This window comes from Acinonyx jubatus, chromosome E2 (genome assembly GCF_027475565.1).
Source record: "Acinonyx jubatus isolate Ajub_Pintada_27869175 chromosome E2, VMU_Ajub_asm_v1.0, whole genome shotgun sequence".
Classification (NCBI taxonomy): domain Eukaryota; kingdom Metazoa; phylum Chordata; class Mammalia; order Carnivora; family Felidae; genus Acinonyx; species Acinonyx jubatus.
Window position 1 is genome coordinate 1,548,306 of NC_069396.1, and position 19,734 is coordinate 1,568,039.

Here is a 19,734-nt window from a genome sequence, read left to right on the forward strand (position 1 = left end):
GCCGTGGGCTGTGCCTGGCAGCCGCGTGACTTTGGGCAAATCGCATTTCTGGTCTGAGCTCCAACTTGCTCCTGGGAAGCCCGGGGGTGACATATAGAAACTGCCTCACGGGGTCGTGATGAGTCACTAGAATGATGTGTGTAAAGTGTTGAAAGGGGTGTCTGACACAGAGCCAGTGGACTTGCCACCATGCGTGCTATGTGGTGAGGGTTATGGTGATGATGACGGTGGTGGTGATGGTGGTGGTGATGATGGAGATGATGATGGTGATGGTGAGGATGGTGGTGAGGGTGAGGATGGTGGTGATGACAGTGATGGTGGTGGCGATGGTGGAGGCAGTGGAGACGATGGTGTTGATGGTGATGCCGGTGATGATGATGGTGGTGATGGTTGATGGTGGTGATGATGGTGTTGGTGATGGTGATGGTGGTGATGGTTGATGATGGTGATGATGGTGGTGATGGTGGTGGTGGTGGTGGTGATTGTGATGGTGGTGGTGGTGATGGTGAATGCGATGGTGATGGTAATTAATGGTGGTTGAGATGATGGTGATGGTGATGTTTGATGATGGTGGCGATGATGGTGATGGTGGTGATGGTGATAATGGTGATGGTGATGGTGGTTGAGATGATGGTGATGTGATGGTGGCAATGATGGTGATGATGATGGTGATGGTGATGGTAATTAATGGTGGTGGAGATGACGGTGATGGTGATGATGGTGAGGTTGATGGTGGCGATGATGGTGATGGTGATGATGGTGATATTATGGTGATGTGATGGTGGCAATGATGGTGAATGTGATGGTGATAGTAATTAATGGTGGTGGAGATGATCATGATGGTGATGATGGTGATGGTGGCAATGATGGTGATGGTGATGGTGATGGTGGTGGTGATGATGGTGATAGTGATGGTGATGGTGGCGATGATGGTTAATGTGATGGTGATGGTAATTAATGGTGGAGATGATGGTGATGGTGATGGTGGCGATGGTTGATGGTGGTGATGATGGTGATGGTGATGGTGATCATGGTGATAGTGATGGTGATGTGATGGTGGCAATGATGGTGATGGTGATGGTGGTGGTGATGATGGTGATGGTGATGGTGGCGATGATGGTTAATGTGATGGTGATGGTAATTATTGGTGGTGGAGATGATGGTGATGGTTGAAGGTGGTGGCGATGATGGTGATGGTGATGGTGGTGGTGATGATGTTTTCACTATTCCCAAATTCTCCCCTTCCAAGAATGCTTCTGTTTCCTGCCTTCTTTGCTTAAGACATAGAACTTCATAGGGGTGCTAAGCTCTGGGCGGGTGGCAGGCACGGGAATGTGCATCAGGGCAGAGAGCTCAAGAGCGGGAACAGGCTGGGCACCTGTGCTCTGAGTGACATTGGCTCCATTGCCTCCCCTCCTGGGGTCTGGCTTCCCCGTCTGTGAAATTGCAGGATTGACCGGAGTAATCCCTAAAGGGTTCTTCTGGGGTGAAGGGTTTCTGACTATCAGCTTTTCTATAACACCAAGTGGTTTTGCAGAAACCCTCCTCTCTCCTTCAGATATTTGCATTTTTTTTGCCTTTGTTTCAGCAAAGCCTGTCCTGGTCATGCCTTCGCCCAGACCAGCAAGAGATTGGATGTGACGTGTGCAGAGACACACATACAAGCAGAACGGGAGCCGGGAGCACCCAATGCCCCCCAAGCCAAGCCTCCTCCAAGGGGGACGAGACTGCACGGCAGCCAGGGCACAGCTTTCCACCACAGGGGAAGACACGGATTTGCCTTCTCCTCCGGCAGCACGAGTGGACGCTGAGCAAATCGCCCCACCCCTGGGTGCTCAGGTTTCCTCACCTGTCCCGCAGGGATGCCCGGGGCTGCTGGCCTGGTTATTATGAGGGGCAGACCACCGGATGTGCGGCAAGCCCCCGCGAACTGGACATGCGTGCGGCTGCCCGCGGATTTCAGGGTACATCAGCGTGTCTACTCGGGGACCTTCTGCGCAAGGCCTGTTAGGCTGGACGAGACACAGTGGTGCCCACACTGCCCACAGCAGAAGCTTCATGAATTTTCCCTCCTCTTCCTCTCCTCCTTCTTCTCATTACTATCGTTATTCTACAAGAGCCAAGAACACGCTGCTTAGAAAGGTAGGAAGGGGCCAGTGAGGTCTTCAAATGGACGTAAGCAGCTTCTGGCTCACTCTGGAGCAGATGCTCTAGAACGTTCCCTAGGCGGCGGGGGACAGAAGCCCCCACAAGCGCTGCTCTCCGTGTGAGAGTCAGGTGAGGGCTGGAAGCACGGTGTGGCTGCCCCCCAGGGATGTTTGTCTTGCTGTGGCCGACGCCCTAGCTAAGCCGGCCCCGCTGCAGGGTGCGTTGGCCAGAACGAGCCGCGTCCAGGTGCCCGAGATCATGCAGAGTGCATGCCAGGGCAGGACACAGGGGGCATCACTGCTGACCTGGTGACCTGGTGACCGGGCTCCAGCCCCAGGGGGTGGCATTTGTTTTGAAGCAGGGACTAGATATTTGAGTGTGAGCCGACACACATGATTGGCAGGGCCCCAGAAGCTGGGGGACCAGGCAAGCACGCAGCTTCCTGGCTGGGCCGGGCCACGCCTGGGGGACACGGGCAGGCCTTGGGTGCTCGGCGCCCCGCCGAGTGCTTGCAGGGAGGGTGTGTCTCCAGTTGGAGGGAAGTGAGTTCCCGTGGGGGCTGATGTCCGGGGACGGGCTGGAGTCTTGGCTTGGAGGCTTCGTAGCTGTGTGCCTCTGGACGAGCCACTCCATCTCTAGAGAAAAAGGAACGAGCAGGGCGCAGGAGGCCCCGGGGCTCGGGGCTCCGGTGGGTCCCGTGGAACCGACAATCTGGCCCTGGTGACGTGGGCACGCTTTGAACTCCCTGAACCCGGTTTCCTCCTCAGGGTGACCGTCCTCGCCTCTCAAGGAGGGCTGAGGACGTGTGGGACGAGGCAGGGGAGGGCTGGGCACAGGGCCTGTGGCTCCGCAGACAGCTGGGGACACTGTTCCAGGCTCTGGGACACGGCCACGAAGGGACAGAGGCCACCACCCCTGTCCCCATGGGCTGCTCCCTCCCGGTGTCCACTACCTTCTATCCTGGAGGGAGGTGGAGACCCGGGAGGGGTGGTTCCTGGGGTCCTCAGCCTGTGGTCACCTGAGAGCTGGGGTCCCCTATTTCCTCTCTGTGCCCCTCTCAGACCCAGCAGAGCCCGGCACCGAGCAACTCTCAAGAGATGTGTCGCCTCTATGAGGAGCCTTCTCTTCCCACCCACCAGGAGACAGACACGGCATCGTGGCTGAGCTGTGTCCCCTCTGAGACACGGTCCTAACCCCTGTACCTGTGGATGTAGCCTTATTTGGAAATAGGGTCTTTGCAGTTGTCATCAGCTTCAGTGAAGTCACAGAGGACTAGGGTGGGGTCCAGGCGGAGAGAGGTGTGGACAAAGACTCAGGCAGAGAGGCCGTGGGACGTGGAGGCGGAGACGGGAGCGCAGACTGGGGCCCCCAGAGGCGGGAGGGGGAGGAAGGAGCCTCCCCAGAGCCTTCGGAGGGAGTGCGGTCCTGTGACGCCTTAATTTTGGGCTTCTGCGTTCCAGACTGGCAGAGGATGAATTTCTACTTTTCTTGACCCGCCCCGCCTGTGGTCCTTTGTTCGGCCGCCCCGGGAAACCGAGGCGCCCAGGGGTGAGAAGTGGGCACTGGAGGCAGCAGCGGGAGGCAGACCAGCGGCGCCCACATCCAGAGCACCCGCTTCGTCAAGAATTGAGGCGTCTCGGTCACATGACACGCTACCACTTTCGTGAGCGAACCGTCAAGAATTTAAAACACCCAGATGCTCAGGGCTGGCCAGGATGCGGGACATGGAGAGCTCACATCCTGCTATTTTCTGGAACATTCTTCCATTTGGTGAATTCATCCCAAGGAACAATCAGATTCGGGGAGAGGCGGCGTTCCCGCTGTGCTCCGTGGTACCCACGGCGGGAGCGGCCTGCGTGGACGCCCACTGTGGGAGTGGTGTGGCCGGGTCTGCGGGAGCCGGGGAGCACCAGGGAGGTCCCGCCGCTGTTGTCCTAGGAGATAACTCCTCATGCGCAGAGTGCAAAAAGCCAGTTACAAGAGACATCTGTCCTAACAAGAAGGACACAAAGTGCACAGTCCTGGGGACCGGGTGCCCACAGGAGCATCAGTAGCCGGGAGGGGTCTCTGGGCCCTAAAATCAAGGGCAATTTGAAATTTCCCTGTTTGGGGTTGCTGTAGTTTCCAAACTTTGCATAAAGAACTGGTATTATTTTTGAAACAGGGAGACAATGCAATGACAAACAGCGGCTTTAGGCCAAGTGCACAAGGTCTCGATGCCCAGGCGGGCTGCACCTGGGGAGGTGGGGTCCTGGGTCGGGGCGGGGCAGGCAGTGTGGTCTCTGCGGGCCGGTGGGAGCAGGTTGTGGGGACCGGGTCCAAGCCTCCGGAAGCCAGACCGAGGCTCAGGCAGCCGCTTCTGTGGCTGGGCTTTACCGTGTGCCTCCTGCTGTCGTCCGAGACAGGGCGGGGGGGGGGGGGGGGGGACTGCGTCGACCTGCGGAGTTGCCGTGAGAACACCCACATGCTTGGGGAGAGCTGTGAACCCGAGCTGGGACATCAGCATGCCACGAGCAGAAGAGGGGCAGGGCTCAGAGAGGCCAAGGGATTTGCCCGAGTCGCACAGCAGCTGGCACGGACTGTCTGACTTCGGTTCCCAGACTCCTCCTGTGGGGCTGCTTCTGGAAGCCCCCACTGGAGCCCCCGGGCCAGCGCTGAGCTGGCTGGAGAGCCACCGGAACAGACTCAGTGTCGCCGACCTGCCAAGGGGGCCGAGGGGCCCTGGGCAGAGACAACAGGCCTTGGTCCAAACGGGTATGCGTGTCATTCGTCACTCACACGCCAGGCAAGGACATGATGCCCCTGACGCGTGGGTGCACAGCACGGCCTGGCAGGCGGGTCTGGTACGATGCAGCCAGGGAGGGGTCCCTGGGGTCAGCTGACCCGTGTGCGGGACTCATGTCACAGGCCCTGCGTGTGTTCCCGGGTCCCCGACGCCAGCCTGGAGCCGGCCCGGATGCGGCACTCTCTGGTGGAGGTGCTAAGCAGGCTCAGAAGGTCGGGCGACGTGTCTGCGGGCACCCCCGTGAGGGACGCCTGTGCTGGGCGTCCGCCTACCTGGGGGAAAGGCTCATCCCAGGTGGGGCTGGAGGTCAGCAGTTCACTCCCTCCCTGGAGCCGGGCCACCCCCCACATTGTCCCCCGAGAACACTGATCCTGAAGGTGTGCAAGGGCCATGCTGTCCCCTGGCCTCACTCGCTAGGCTGTGCGCGCCCCACCCCCCCCTCCCGCCGCCCCCGGTGGAGCTCTGTCTCCCAGAGAAACACCGAGCTGTCCTGCCTTCTGTCTGGGGTGGGGGCGGGGGCCGTGTCCAGTGTCCAGAAGGGCCCTCTGAGCCTCCCACGCTGGGTCTCTGGTCTCCTCCTCTGGCTCCCGTCTGTGGTCCCATCAAGGCTGTGACTGGCTCTGTCCAGAAAGGCCCAGGACCTCGATGCCAAATCCCCCTCCTGGGGCAGAGGCTGGGCGAGCAGAGCAGGCTTGTTTGTGTTTGATATAAGTGTTGGATTGTTCTCTCTGCCCTCCTCGGCTATTATGCGGAGGCAAGTCCTAAAATAATATTGCGTTTCCTCCCTCATAATTTGGAGGGAGGATGCTCGTCCGGAATTGAGCCGGATGGGGGTGCTTTCGTGCGCGGGCACCGGGGACTGCTGCTCACCGTGTTCCCCAAGTCCGCCAGTGTGGGGGCTGCTCTGGGAGAGGGGCGCTTTTGTTCTTTGACAAGCGAGTCTTTCGGAGAGCTGGTTTCTTCATCGGATTGTTCGGTGTTCTGAATGGGGCCGTGAACCCTGGACCCCAGAGACTGGAGCCAGTGACTGGCTGGTGACCAAGCGTGAGTCTGGCTCGTGAAGGCGCCCCTGGGAGACGGTGGTGCCTGGCGCATAGTGGGCGGTCAGCCCACGCTCAGGGCCGATTCCTGCACAAAGAACACTCACACAGCGATCTCTTCTGTGGCCACAGGTTGCCTGCTTTGCTTTCTAAATGCCTGCTCTGCTCTATCAGAGCGGCCGGGGTGCACGCTTCCTTCGGAAGTCCCCAAAGCCCTTCTGTGTCCACTGTTCTGGCAGGTGTTCCCGTGCCCTGAGCATGAGGGGAGGGGGCGGAGGCCGTCCCTCATGGGCTTCCGGGCGGAGACGAAGCACTCAGTCCGTGCCACTGAGACCGTGTTCAAATCTCAGCTCCCCACCACTCTTCCGGAAACTTGGGCTTAGCTTGTCCTGTGCCTTGATGCCTCAGCTGTAATATGGACTCAAAATACTGACTGTCACGAGGACTGAGATGAGGGAGCATAGATCCCAGCACCTAACTCAGTACGCGATGCTACTGTTATTCAAAGGAAGACCGTGGTCTACGGCTGGAGCTTAATATGTTAATTTCTTTCATTTACCCTGCGGACGTTTGCGGAGCCCTGACGAGAAGTCAGGCCCTACGGTCGGGCCCCAGGGCACACAGGGAAGACACGGAACTTGTCCTCCAGCGAAACAAGATGACGAGGGTGATGGTGGTGACGGTGAATCGTACTTCTCCCCCCCCAACACACATCTCCCGGGAACGTGTGAATGTGACCTCATCTGCAAAGGGGTCTTTGCAGATGGAATTAAGTTAGGATCTCTAGTGGGGACAACCGTGGCTATTTGTACGGGAGCCACGGGACACTCGTATGCTGGGTGAGGTGGTGCGATGTTAATGACTTGGCTCGCCATCATCTGTCATTACCTGTGCCGGGCTGTTGTGCTGCACGTGTTGTGGAATTCTGCTCCCTGACAAGAATGCTGAGGGGGGCAGTTACCCCCGCCCCACAGATACAGCAGCCCAGGGCCAGTGAAGTCAGTTGCGCACGGTGATGATATGGATACAGAGCAGCTGGGATCTGAATCCAGCAGCCCAACCCCGCCCTCCTTGCGATGGCTTGCGTGGTGGCGTCCCTTCTGCCGTGAAGGCTAAATGGGACCCTCAGTTCCCCTCACTTGCCCCAATCGCAGATCGTATTTGTCCAGAATTGCAAGGAGTGCGGAGGACATTCACAACCAAGCTCAGCCCTGAAGCCAAACCAGTCCCTTGGGGTTGACCGCTCATGGCCGGGAGCCTCTGGGGACAAGCGGCACAAAACCCAGCCCCAACAGACCAGAGCTAGAAAGGGAATTTGGCTCATGTAATCGGAAAGCCCAGCGGCAAGCACGGCCTCTTGCTGGCTGCTTCCTCCCCTGGTGGTGGCAAGACGGGCACCACAAGGTTCGTGCCAAGCCCTCCTGGCTCTGGCCCGGTGGAGAACGGTTGTCCGATTCCCCTCCGAGCCCTGGAGTACATGGTCGCTACCTCCAAGTCGGTCACCTGCCAGTGGTGGCCAGGGGGACCGATGCTCTGACTGGATGGCCTGAGCTGTAGGCCCACCCCTGGAGCTGTGGGTGCGGCCAACACCATGCTGACCTCCAGAACATAAGTGGAGCAACGTACACCAACACGGAAGGGAGGCTGGATGCTGAGGGTTAAAAAAATCAACAAATATCCAGTACACAGGCACAGCTTCCTGTGCACTCTGCAGATAAGAAAATGCAAGTCTGGAGATGTGCCCAAGATTACTCAGCTAACACTCAGCAGGGCTGGGGCTTGAGTCAGAGATTCCCCAAGCAATGCTATTTCACTGTCTCCAAAAACAATTGGAACATGAAATTTAAGGATCAGTGCCATTCGAAACATCAGAAAACATCAGATATATAGGAATAAACTCATAAAAGACGTGCATGACCTTTACACAGAAAACCGTGGAACACCACTGACAGAACTTAAGATCCTAATAAATGCTGGGATCTACAACATCCGTGGATTGAGGGCCACCTGCATAAAGATGTCAGTTCTTCCCACACTGACCTATGGATCCAATGCAATTCCAGTCGAAACTCTAGCAGGTGTTTTGAAATCAACAAGCTGATTCTACGATTTATGTGGAAGTGGAAAGGACCAAATATAATGGAATCTTGAGTTTCTAAAACAGGTCACTGATAACATCCAGGACACAATCCAAAATTCCGTGACACATGAAACACACGACCCCTTCTCCGGAGAAAAGACAACCAACAGAGACCAACCCTGATGTGATACAGGTGTTTGGAGTCCATAGACAAGGGTTTCGAAGCAGGTATTTTGCTGTGCTCAAGGATGCTGAAGAAATTAGGTTTGTAATAAGTGAACGGACAGAAAATCTCAACAGAGAAATAAGAAGCTATAAAAAGAAGGCAGACAAAAATTCTACAACTAAAAAAATGTGATGTCTGAAATTAAAAAATTCACTAGATTTTCACGTGAATTCACAGAATGGAAATGACGGAGAAAAATCGATGAACTTAGACATAAACCACTAGAAACTATTTAATCTGAAAGCAGAGAGGTAGAGATTGAGATTACAATGAACAGAGCCACAGGGACCTACAAGACCATATCAAAAGGTCTGTGACGTGTGCATTTGGGGTCATAGGGGAGAGGAAGGTAAGAACAGGGCAAACAAACTATTTGGGCAAACAGCTGAAGATTTCTCCACTTTGGTCAAAGCTATAGGTTTATAGATTTAAGAAATTCACTGGATTCCAAGCAAGAGGAATACAATGGAAACTACACTTTAGTACATCATGGTGAAACTTCTGAAAACCAAGGACAAGGGGACAATCTTAAAAGCAACCACAAGTAAATGGCATCAAAAATCTAGAAAATAGGGGCGCCTGGGTGGCGCAGTCGGTTAAGCGTCTGACTTCAGCCAGGTCACGATCTCGCGGTCTGTGAGTTTGAGCCCCGCGTCAGGCTCTGGGCTGATGGCTCAGAGCCTGGAGCCTGCTTCCGATTCTGTGTCTCCCTCTCTCTCTGCCCCTCCCCCGTTCATGCTCTGTCTCTCTCTGTCCCAAAAATAAATAAACGTTCAAAAAAAGAAAATTAAAAAAAAAATCTAGAAAATAATGATCCAAATCACCACTGAATTTTCATGTAACACAATAAATCCAGAAGACAGTAGAACATCTTCAAAGCACTAAAATGTAGATTAGAAACTTTCAACCCCCAATTTTATACCCAGCAAAAATATCCTTCGAGAGTGAAGGTAAAACAAAGACAGTTTCACTGAAGAATTCATCAGCAGCTCACCTGTGTTAGGAGAAATACTGATACGGTTCTTGAGGTTGAAAGGAAACGGATATGTGGAAATCCAGATCTTCTGGAAGGAAGGAAGAGCCTCAGAAAAGGTAGATGTGTGGTGGGTCACAGTGAGGGTGGGGGCACAGCTCCCCCACAGTTCTGTGTCCTGTGGACGAGCCAGGAGCCTTAAACTGGTCCTTCCATGTACACAGTTCCGTGGATGATCCTACCGGGATGTTTTGTCGTTAGAAACCAACGAGCTGATTCTAAAATTGATTTGAGAATGTGAAGAACCAAAAATATCCAAAGCAACACTGAAATGTAAGAGCAAAGTTGAAGAACCAGTGAATTCAGGACATAGCACCCTGAGCTCCAGAAGCCAGGCGGCAGGGTCCCGACAGAGCCGTCAGTAGGCAGACAGACATAACAGAACCCACACTTCAGAGACGACCCACACCAGTGTGGTTATGTGATTTGCAACAGGTGGTGTGGGCACAGCTGGGTGTCTACACACCCCAAATTAATCCAGGACAGACTACAGGCCTGGAGGCAAGAGCCAAATGCTTTCAAAATAAAATTTAGATGAATGTCTTCACAACTTGGGGAACTGGCGAAAGTTTCCTAGGACACAGAAAGCAATACAATATGCGAAAAGTATTTATAAATTAGGTTTCAGCAAAATCAAAACCAGAAGCCATCATTAGGAAAATGAACAGGCAAGCCGCAGGCTGGGAGAAAATATTTGCAAACCGTGTATCTGACGGAGGATTGGTATCCAGGGTATGCAAAGACGGAGAACACACTTTTAAGAAAAGGGGCACTTTGAGCAGATCTCACAAAGGAACATATACTCACGGCCAATAAGCACACGAAAAGGTGGCCACCTCAGCTGCCAACAGGTAAACGCAAAATCACTCTGATTCACCATTCTGATCTCTCCCACCGGAGATGAGTTTTGCTTGTTAGATCTTCCTGTAAGTGGAATCCTGCGGGACGCCGTCCCTCTGGATTGCCTGGGACGGCCATGGGGGCACTGCCTGGGGTTCCCTATCTTGACAGGTTTCAGCTCACGTTTGTTGGAACTCGTTAGATGGCAGCCTTGAGATCTGTGCATTTCATCGCCTGTAAAGTTGGCCTGAAGAGGGAATTAAGAGCCGTAAACAAACACTGGCCTCTAGGGAATGATGCACACGTGAAGTGTCTTGGGCAACGTGCACCTATCTCTGCGCCTTATTTCAAAATGCATCGACAAAAATACGACGGACTGATGGGTTTACAGATGGAGAGAGGTATAATGAAGCAAGTATGCTCGATGTTCATTGTAGGGTCTGGTGGAGGTATATGGGCGGTCACTACAGAATTCTGTGAAGCTTGCTGTAGGTTTGGACGTTTGCATAATCAAATGTTGGGAGGAGAAAAAAGAAACGATGCAAACCACGGAGTTCGACAATATACTTGCAATGCTTTTTTTCCAACAGAGAGCTGGTATCCAGAGAACATTTTTAAACACCTCTGAAATCAGTAAGAAAAGACAAGGGCATCTGAGCTAACAAGGCAGCATCAAGCAGGTGCTTCACAGAAGAGGACATCTCCATGGCGGACAAGGTCCAAGAATCTTCAGTGTCCTTAGTCGGCAGGGAGTGCCAAGGAAAACACGACGTGTCCCTTCTCACGCAAACCAGAGGAACTACAAACAGAAAGATCAACGAGACAAAACATAAGGACGGATGACACCAAATGCTGTCCGGGGACAGAGCCACGGGAATGCCTGGGATCCGTGGTGCACGTGTAACTCGCTGCAAATACTCCAAACACCCACGTGGGGGCACGTCTGCAGGCTGCGCGTCGGTCGCCCCACGACCGCGGGACCCCTTGCGGGACAGTCCCTGCGGATGTGCCTGCGCGCTCACGGATACGCGCAAGGATGTTCAAGGCAGCGCAGGTCATAGGAGCCGGAGGCCGGGAACAACCTGACCCGCCACCAACCGCAGGACCGATAGTAAAATGCGGTACATTTGCACAACGGGATACGACACACCCCAAGATGAGGGTGAGTCTCAGACACATAAGAAAAGCCAGACACAAAAGAGGACGTTCTTCGCTTCTTAAGTTTACTTGTTTATTTTGAGCGAGAGGGAGACAGAATCCCAGGCAGGCAGGGATTCGCACCGTCAGGGCAGAGCCCAACTCCGGGCATGAACTCACGAGCAGTGACATCGTGACCTGGGCTGCAATCAAGGGTCAGGCGCTCAGCCGACTGAGCCACCCAGGCGCCCCCGAAACGGAACATTCTGAATGACCTTACGTATGTAAAATTCAAAATTATGAGCCTGACCCCTGTGATGGAGGGCAGACGGTGGGTACTGGTGGGCAAATGTGAGGAGTGTCCTGGCCGGGAGGGGCCGCGGGGATTGTCACGTGGATGGGTGGGTTCACCCCACAAACGTTCGGATCCTGCAGTTTTCTGTATAGAAAGGATTCCATGATAGTCCTATCCGCACGCGTGCAGCATGCTCAATTTGGGGTGCACTGCCTGGGAGGCCGGCGGAAGGCCAGCTTGCGCTGGTGCGTGGACCCTTCAGCTGGCGGGGGCCCCGGGGGTCAGAGGTCTGAGCCCCTGGGCACTGGGGAGTCCAGGCTGGGCCGGCACCGGGCGGGGGCAGGATGGAAGCCTGAGAGGATCCCGCCCTGGGTCCCCGTGCACGTGCCCCCCGCCCCGGGTCCCCGTACGTGTGACATCCCATCCCCCTGCCCTGGGTCCCCGTGCGCGTGCCCCCTGCCCCGGGTGTCCATACGTATGACTTCCCATCCCCCCGCCCCGGGTCCCCGTGAGTGTGCCCTCCGCCCTGGGTCCCTGTACGTGTGACATCCCATCCCCCCACCGTGATTCAGTCCCCTCCGGGCAAAGGCTGCTGCCCCAGGGTGAGGAAGGCCACGGAAGGGAGAGGCTTCTTGTCCCCGCCCCCCCCCCCCCCCAACCTGCTCCGACAGACTCTGGGTCCGCAGTTCCCGCTCCTGCCTCCCTGTCTACACCTCGCGCCTGAGTCACTCACTTAATAACTAACACAGTTTGGGAAACATTTAAAGCACGTTGCACATTTTTTCACTGCACGAGCAACAAAAGCATTAATTGAATCATGATCTCCCGCAAGTGCGGGCGGGCAGTTAAGGAACTCCGCACAGCCTCAAAATAGACTTGGCGATGCTTTTCCGCTGCCTTGCAGCTAACTCAGACCAAAGCCGCCGTCCCCTTACCTTCTCGGCTACTGCCTCGGCCCGAGCTGCCCCGCGCACGCCTCAGACGGGGCTCAAAGTCTCGGGTCCACCTGCACCCTCCTGCTAACGCTGCCGGGGCGCCCACGGAGCTCCTGAGCTCAGGGCTGGGCTGAGAATAACCCCAGTCCGTCGTTTCCGGGCTCAGGGACTGTCCCCTGCAGGTGAGGGAGGGGGTGTGTCTGCACCAGTGCAGGCGGTAGGGACAGCAGGTCCTCCCTGGTGGCGGGGAGAGCTCCTTATGACAGCCCCTGAGAAGGCCCCACTGTGTCTCTCCCTGACACCCCAGGGGGAGCACAGGGCTGGTGCCCGGGGGGACCCGCTCGGCCGTCCCCACCCCCACCTGCCGGGAGACACAGCCCCGGGAGCGCTCATCCGACCGGGAGCGGCCCAGCCCCAGGCTCCCAGGGGCTCCGTGAGGAAGGCCGGGCGTCCACCGTGTGCGGGAGGCCACCCCCATTTCACACTGGAGCACACGGAGCTTCCAGAAGGCTCTCTGGTACCTGCCCAAGCCTGCAGAGCTATTAGCAAAGCAGTGGGATTCAGCAAAGTCCCTGTCCCCTGGCCTGACGTTTCTGTCCCCATCTCCCCCATGAGCGGGACGTGGCTCCTGCCCGGAGGAGTCCCCGGCTGACAGCAGAGATAGGGGGACTGCCCGGCTGTCTCAGGACCGGCCCCTCACCGCACGTGGCTGGCCAGGGCCACCGGGCAGGAGGGCGGGGCTCCCTTCCCCCAAGTTGCCTTCGTCATTTGCCTGGCCGCTCTGCGACTTGGCCCTCCCCCGTGGCCGCTGGCGGAAAATGACAATGACGGTGGCCGCGACAGAAAATACCTGTATGTACACACACGTACATCCACGCAGGTGCGCACACACATCAACACAGGTACACACACCCACGCGGAACCAAGAGCAGCTTGTTTGTGGGCAGAGGTTCATGGATGAACCCTGACACTGGCTTCGAATAGTAAGTAAGTAAGTAAATCGTAAGTAAATGGGTTCTCTACTCATTTCCTCTTCCTTGGAAGCCCACGGAGGCTCAGAGAGCCTAGTCGCACGAGGCCACACAGGGCCGAGGGGTCCGCCCCGGGAGCCTCTGACCGCAAGCACCGCACCCCACTTCCGACCCACTGCTCCCACATCAGCCCCCCTGCAGACGGGCAGGGTGGAGCACGGGTCCTCGGGGCGTGGGGGCCCCTGGGCCTCGGGCAGAAGCCCCCGCCTGGGGGACCCGGGCATGAGGCGTGTGTGTGAGGGAATCAAGCGTGCGAATCTGGTTTTCGTGAAAACACGCAGATCTACAAATGGGGCAGCGGGGGGCTTCCGGTGAAGAGGGCCGGTCCCGGCCTGCGGGGGGCTGTCTCTCAGAGAGACGTTCGGGAGACGTGGCCATGCCTGGAAGGGCCGCCAGAGACCTCACAGGGCCAAAGGGTTTTCCTGAGCCCCTACTTTGCCAGCCTTTGCGGAGGACCCACGTCGCCCATGGTGACCAGGGCCCGGAGGCCGAGCCGCCAGGAAGCGGCTGGGGAGGGCATGAGCCCTGTTGTCACCCTCCCCGGGGAATATCCGCTCGCCCTACAGGTCCAGAAACACCTCCTCTGTCATCCCCCCACCTGTCCCCACGGCACCTGCTCGTGTGCAGAGCCGTCATCACGCTGCAGGGGGTGTGGCCCAGGGACCTACCTCTCTCCTCTGCCCTCTAGCCCCTCGAGGGCGGGCCCGTCCTGGTCCTCGGCGGGCCTCCCCCGTCCCGCTCAGGGGAGACTCCTGCCTGTCTCGGCGGCTGGGGCCAGCTGAGGCTTCCCCGCCTGCCGAGTGGATTTTGCAGCCGCCCCGCCTTGCAGGCCGAGTGCGGGCTGGGCAGGCTCGGTGGCAGCTACACTGGGGATGCCGGGCCCCGAGTTGCTGGCACTGTTTTCTCCCGTCGGCTCAGTCCCTCAGGCTGGGCACGGGGAGCGAGCGGTGCTGTGGAGGTCAGAGCAGGAGGTGACGTAAGGACCTCCCCTATCTCAGTTTCCCTGTGGTGTGGCAGGGGAGACCGAGGCCCACAAGGCCAGGGGGTTACTCAGGAGCACACTGCTGGAGCTGGAGGGAGAAGCCAGACCGCCCAGCTCTTGAGAGCTACGGGCTGCGGGCTGGTCGGGGTTTGCACCGTGGGTCCCACGGAGGCGGAGAGACGCTCCCATGGCACAGGCAAAAACGCAGGCTCATGGTGGGGGGGGGGTCCACGGGGAGTCAGCACCCAGCTCCATTCAGCACCCCGTGCCCTGCGCCCACCCTCACGCACCTGTTCCGGGGGAACACAGGGCCCGGGGGAGGTAAGCCGGGCTGGGACTCAGACGGCAGAGTCTTAAAGCCCCCAGCTGCCCTCGCTCGGGTCCCCGGACTTGACTCATCTCCAACTCTCAGCTGCCCATCCAATCCGGGGACAGTGGAGCTAAGAGGCCCGCTCTGGCGCCGGCAAGGTGGTTCCAGGACCCCGAAGCCCGGCTGCGGGGAGACTGCAAATAGAGATCGGATTCACGGGGTCGGAGGCGTAGTGCTCGCTTCACCTGTGCCGATGAGCCTGGACGTACAATCCTCTTATTTCACCCTCGGAACGTCGCTCTCAAGGACACTTGTCACCCCACTCTGCAAGGGACGCTGTGCGGCTGGTAAGGAACACAACGAGGACTTGATCCGGCTCCGTCGGGTTCCAGAGATGCGGTCGTGACCACCGTCACACCCCCGGCCCACGTTCGCACCTGCCCCACCGGTTCAGACTCTCGTCCTGGGCTCCAGAGGACCCCAGAGAGCTGCCGGGGGGCCAGGATGAGAAGTACTGCTCCCCCCGCCCCCACCTTGTCTCCCTTCCTGTCCTCCCAGGGGAGCTGTGGGCACGAACCTGGATGTGAGCAGGCCCTTCGGTCCTCAAGGGTTCCGGATTTCCACCTGCCCGGCCCCCAGGGCTGAGTTCCTTCTGCAGAGGAGAGCTCTCTGGGGTCGGGGCTGCCCCAGCTTCCCAGGCTTTCCTTCCTTCCTTCGACAACGGAAACCCCAAGCACTTATGGAGTGCCTACTGTGTGCTAAGCCCTGTCCTAGACGCGCTCGGAAGGGGGGAAGGGGACAACAGAGATCAGAGCGGAAACAAATGAAACGAGAAAGACAACAGAAGAGACCAACTAAACTCACAGCTGTGTTTTTGCAAAGATAAAACAACAACCTTAAGCTAGACTAAGAAAGAGAAGAGAGAAAACCCAAATAAATAAAAGCGGGAGTTACAACAGACACCAGGCGTACAGGGGACGGAAGATGACATGCCTACGACGTGGACAGGCTGGAGCGAGTGGATAAATCCCCAGAAACACACAGAATACCAAGGCCGACGCATGAGGAAACGGAAGGTCTAAGCAGACCAGCAGCCAAGTGTGAAGGCGAAACAGCAGTGGAAAACCTCTCGACACAGAAGCGCCAGACAGATGGCTCCAGCGGCGGACTCTGGCCAACATAGAAAGTAAAATTTGATACCAGGCCTTTGAGGCTCTCCCAAAACACCGAAGAGGAGGGAACACTCCCCATCTCGTGTCACCAGGCCAGCATTACATGGCCCTCGTTCCCAAGCCAGACAAGGGCACCAGAAGAAGAGAGAACTATAGACCGATATCCCCGATGAGGCCAGACGCGAGAATTCCCAGCCGAACAGCAGCAGACCGAATGCGACAGCACGGTGAGAGGATTATGCCCCGTGGCCAAGAGGGATCCATCTCTGGGATGCAAGGAGGGCTCAGTGTATACAAGTCAATCAACGTGGCACAGCATATGAACAGCACGGAGAAGGAAAGTATATGATCCTCTCAGTAAGTGTGGAAAAAGCACTTGACAAGATGCAGCGTTCTTTTCTTTTTTTAAAAAAATTGTAATTGTTTTAATGTTTATTTAGTTGTGAGAGAGACAGAGACAGAATGCGAGTGGGTTGGGGCAGAGAGAGAGAGGGAGGCACAGAATCCGAAGCAGGCTCCAGGCTCCGAGCCGTCAGCACAGAGCCCGACGCGGGGCTCGAACCCACGAACCGCGAGATCATGACCCGAGCCGAAGTCGGACGCTCCGCCGACTGAGCCACCCAGGCTCCCCTCAATGTTCTTTTCTAAAAATACTCAATGGACTACAGGATCGTAGCTCAGTGTAACAAAGCACAGGTATGACAAGGCCACGGCTAACATGACAGTCAACCAAGGAAGACTCTAAGATCGGGAACAAGTCAGCGGGGCCTGCTCTCACCACGTGTATGCCTCAGGGCCCCGGAGGTCCTGGCCTCAGCAACTAGGCAAGAAAAATAAATGAAAATCACCAGTATGGGAAAGGAAGAAGTGAAGTTGCTCTGTGCACAGACGACATGATCTTATATGTGGACAAAATCCCAAAGACTCCACCAAATAGCTGCCAGAACTAATAAATACATGAGTAAGGTTGCAGGATACAAATCCCACACACAAGTATCCATTGCATTTCTGTTTACTAATGATGAACTCCCTGAAAAAGATACTATGGAAACATTCCCATTTATAACTGCATGACAATGAAAGAAAATAGTGAGGAATGAACTTAAACAAGGAGGCGGAAAGGTACAATGAAGGCTATAAAACACGGATGACGGAAATGGAGTAAGACACAAATAAATGGAAAGAGAGCCTGTGTACGTGGACTGGAAGAATTAAAGTGTCTATTTACTATGTTAAAATGTCTACACTACCCCATCTGCAGATTCAATGCAATCCCTAGAAAAATTCCAATGGCATTTTTCACAGAAATAGAAAAAAAAAATCCCCAAATTCGTATGGAACCACAAAAGACCCCAAATCCAAAGCAACCTTGAGAGAGAAGAACAAAGCTGGAGGCATCGCGTTTCCTGATTTCAAACTATATCCCAGAGTTTTAGTAATCAAAACAGTGTGGTTCTGGCATGCCACAGACTTCTGGAACAGAGTAGAGAGCACGGAAATAAACCCACACATATACACTCAACTAGTTTTCAACAAAGGAGCCAAGAATCACAATGGAGAAAAGACGGTCTCTTCAATAAATGGTGTTGGGAGAACGGAACAGCCACACGCACACGCATAAACCTGGGTCCTTATCTGATGCCAGCCACAAAAATCAAGTCGAAATGGATGAAAGACTTAAATGTAAGATACGAAATCAGAAGAATTCTAGAAGGAAACAGGGGAAAAGCTCCTTGACGATGGTCTTGGCAATGACTTTCTTTGGATCTGACATCAAAAGCACAGCCAACGAGAGCAAAAATAAACTATTGGGACTGCGTCCAGCTAAAAGGCTTCTGCACGGCTAAGGAAACAACCAACAGCATGAAAAGGCCATGATCAGAAAGGGAGAAGATACGTACAAGCCGTCTCTCTGACAAGGGACTAGTATACAAAATATACAAGGAATTCATACAGCCCAAGAGGAAAAAAAACCCAAGCCACAAAACCCCAAAAACAATCCAATTAAAAAGTGAGCAGAGGACCTGGGATCTGAACAGACGTTTTCCCAGTGACATATGATCATCCACAGGCACACGGGAAGGTGCCCAACATCACTGCTCATGGGGAAGACGTAGGTCAGAACCACAGGTCCCTCCTCCCACCTGCTAGAACGGCCGTTATCGAAGACTAGAGACGACAGGTGCCGGTGAGGGTGTGGAGACCCCGTGTGCCGTTGGTGGTGAGGTCACATGCCACGCACGTAGCAGGTGCAACCACCGTGGAAAACAGGAAGAGACTCAACACAGAACCGCCCTATGATCCGGCGACCCCTCCTCTAGGCGTGTATTTGTGGAAATGAAAACAGGATCCCGAAGAGGCATCTGTGCCCCACGCTCACTGCAGCACTGTCCACGGCAGCCGAGACGTGGGCCCTCGCCGCGTGCCCACCGGCTGGGTGTGCAGGTAAGTAAGACGTGGTATTTACACAAGGGACTACTCCTCGGCCATAGAGAGGAAGGAAACCACGTGTCGGACATTTGTGGCCATCATACCTCGATGATCCTGGAGGGCGCCGCGCTGAGTGAAATAAACCAGACACAGAAGGACAAATGTTGCGTGATTCCGCTTATATGTGAAATCGAAGAAGGTCAAACTCCCAGAAGCAGAAAAATGATCCTTAACTGATCCTACTGCAAACACCCCATTTCCAAATAAGTGACGTTCACAGGTTCTGGGGGGATGTGAATTTTTGAAGGGCACTGTTCAACCCGCTACAGGAGGAAAGTGCTACGGAGAGAGACGGACTGGGGGAGGCCCTGCTTTTAGACCAGCGGCGGTCCAAGAGGGCCAGAAGGCCGCTGAGGCCCGAAAGGAGAGGGAGTCCCATGGAGGGTCCGGCCCGTGCAAAGGGCCTGAGGCAGGAATCTACTATGGGCTCTCAGCCACGTGCAGCAGGCCACTGGGGGCTGCAGGGGAGGTCAGTGGGGTTGACTCACTGACTTCCTGGCCAGGACCTCCATGGTCACGGTCACAGAGGAACAGCATCGGTCTGTACCCCGAGCAAGGCAGGAAGATGGGAATACCTGTGGCTTCCGAGCAGAGTAGAACCCAGCAAACTTGGGTTTCAAAAGGTCAGGGTCCCCGTGGCTGCTTGTGGAGCTACTGGGAGGGTGGCATACTGAATGAGGGGACCGAGGCCCCGGAAAACTCTCTCTGCCGTCAGTCCTGGGACCTCGAGCGTGTACACGGCCGGCCTACTGCTCGGACGCCCTGGCAGTTCCCAGCCACCCCGTCATCTCCCTGGACCTCCGGCCGGCCCGGCAGGGCTCCCTCCTGCCCGGCGCAGTCTCAGGTCGCCTGGCCCGGAGCCTGGCTTCTGTCTCACCAGCTCCTTCGGGCCTCCTCCTTGCCAAGCCCCCGCCTGGGCAGCCCGCAGACCCTGGGGACTAAACACCAGCATTAGTCTAGCTTCCTGGGCTGGGCCAGCCCCCCACGCCTATGGGAGCCTGCGGTGGGCAAGAGCCAGAGGGCCCGACGCCCTTGGAAGTGCCCACGGGTCAGCTCCACACTGTGCAGCTGGTCATCAGAGCCGGAAGCCAGGGGAGGCTAGACAGGGATGTCTTCCTGTGACACCAAGCTGCTAAGGAGGGGGGAAGAAGGGGGGGGAAAGGCCCTCAGGGACCCTCAGGGACATGGCTGCTGCCGGGGAGGCCAGGAGCTCGTGCCCAGGGTGGGCTA

At 56.1% G+C, this 19,734-nt stretch overlaps 1 protein-coding gene across 1 annotated transcript in view; it reads right to left on the minus strand.

The window, feature by feature from the left end:
- The window catches only part of LOC128313296 (collagen alpha-1(I) chain-like), a 51,869-nt gene that overhangs the window by 12,109 nt on the left and 20,026 nt on the right, over positions 1-19,734 (minus strand). Inside the window, exons 5-7 of the mRNA XM_053211058.1 lie at positions 14,823-15,036; positions 5,804-5,933; positions 3,886-4,082 (exon numbers count right to left, since the gene is read on the minus strand). Of these exons, the coding sequence (XP_053067033.1) occupies positions 3,886-4,082; positions 5,804-5,933; positions 14,823-15,036 (541 nt within the window). The remainder of the gene's footprint in view (positions 1-3,885; positions 4,083-5,803; positions 5,934-14,822; positions 15,037-19,734) is intronic.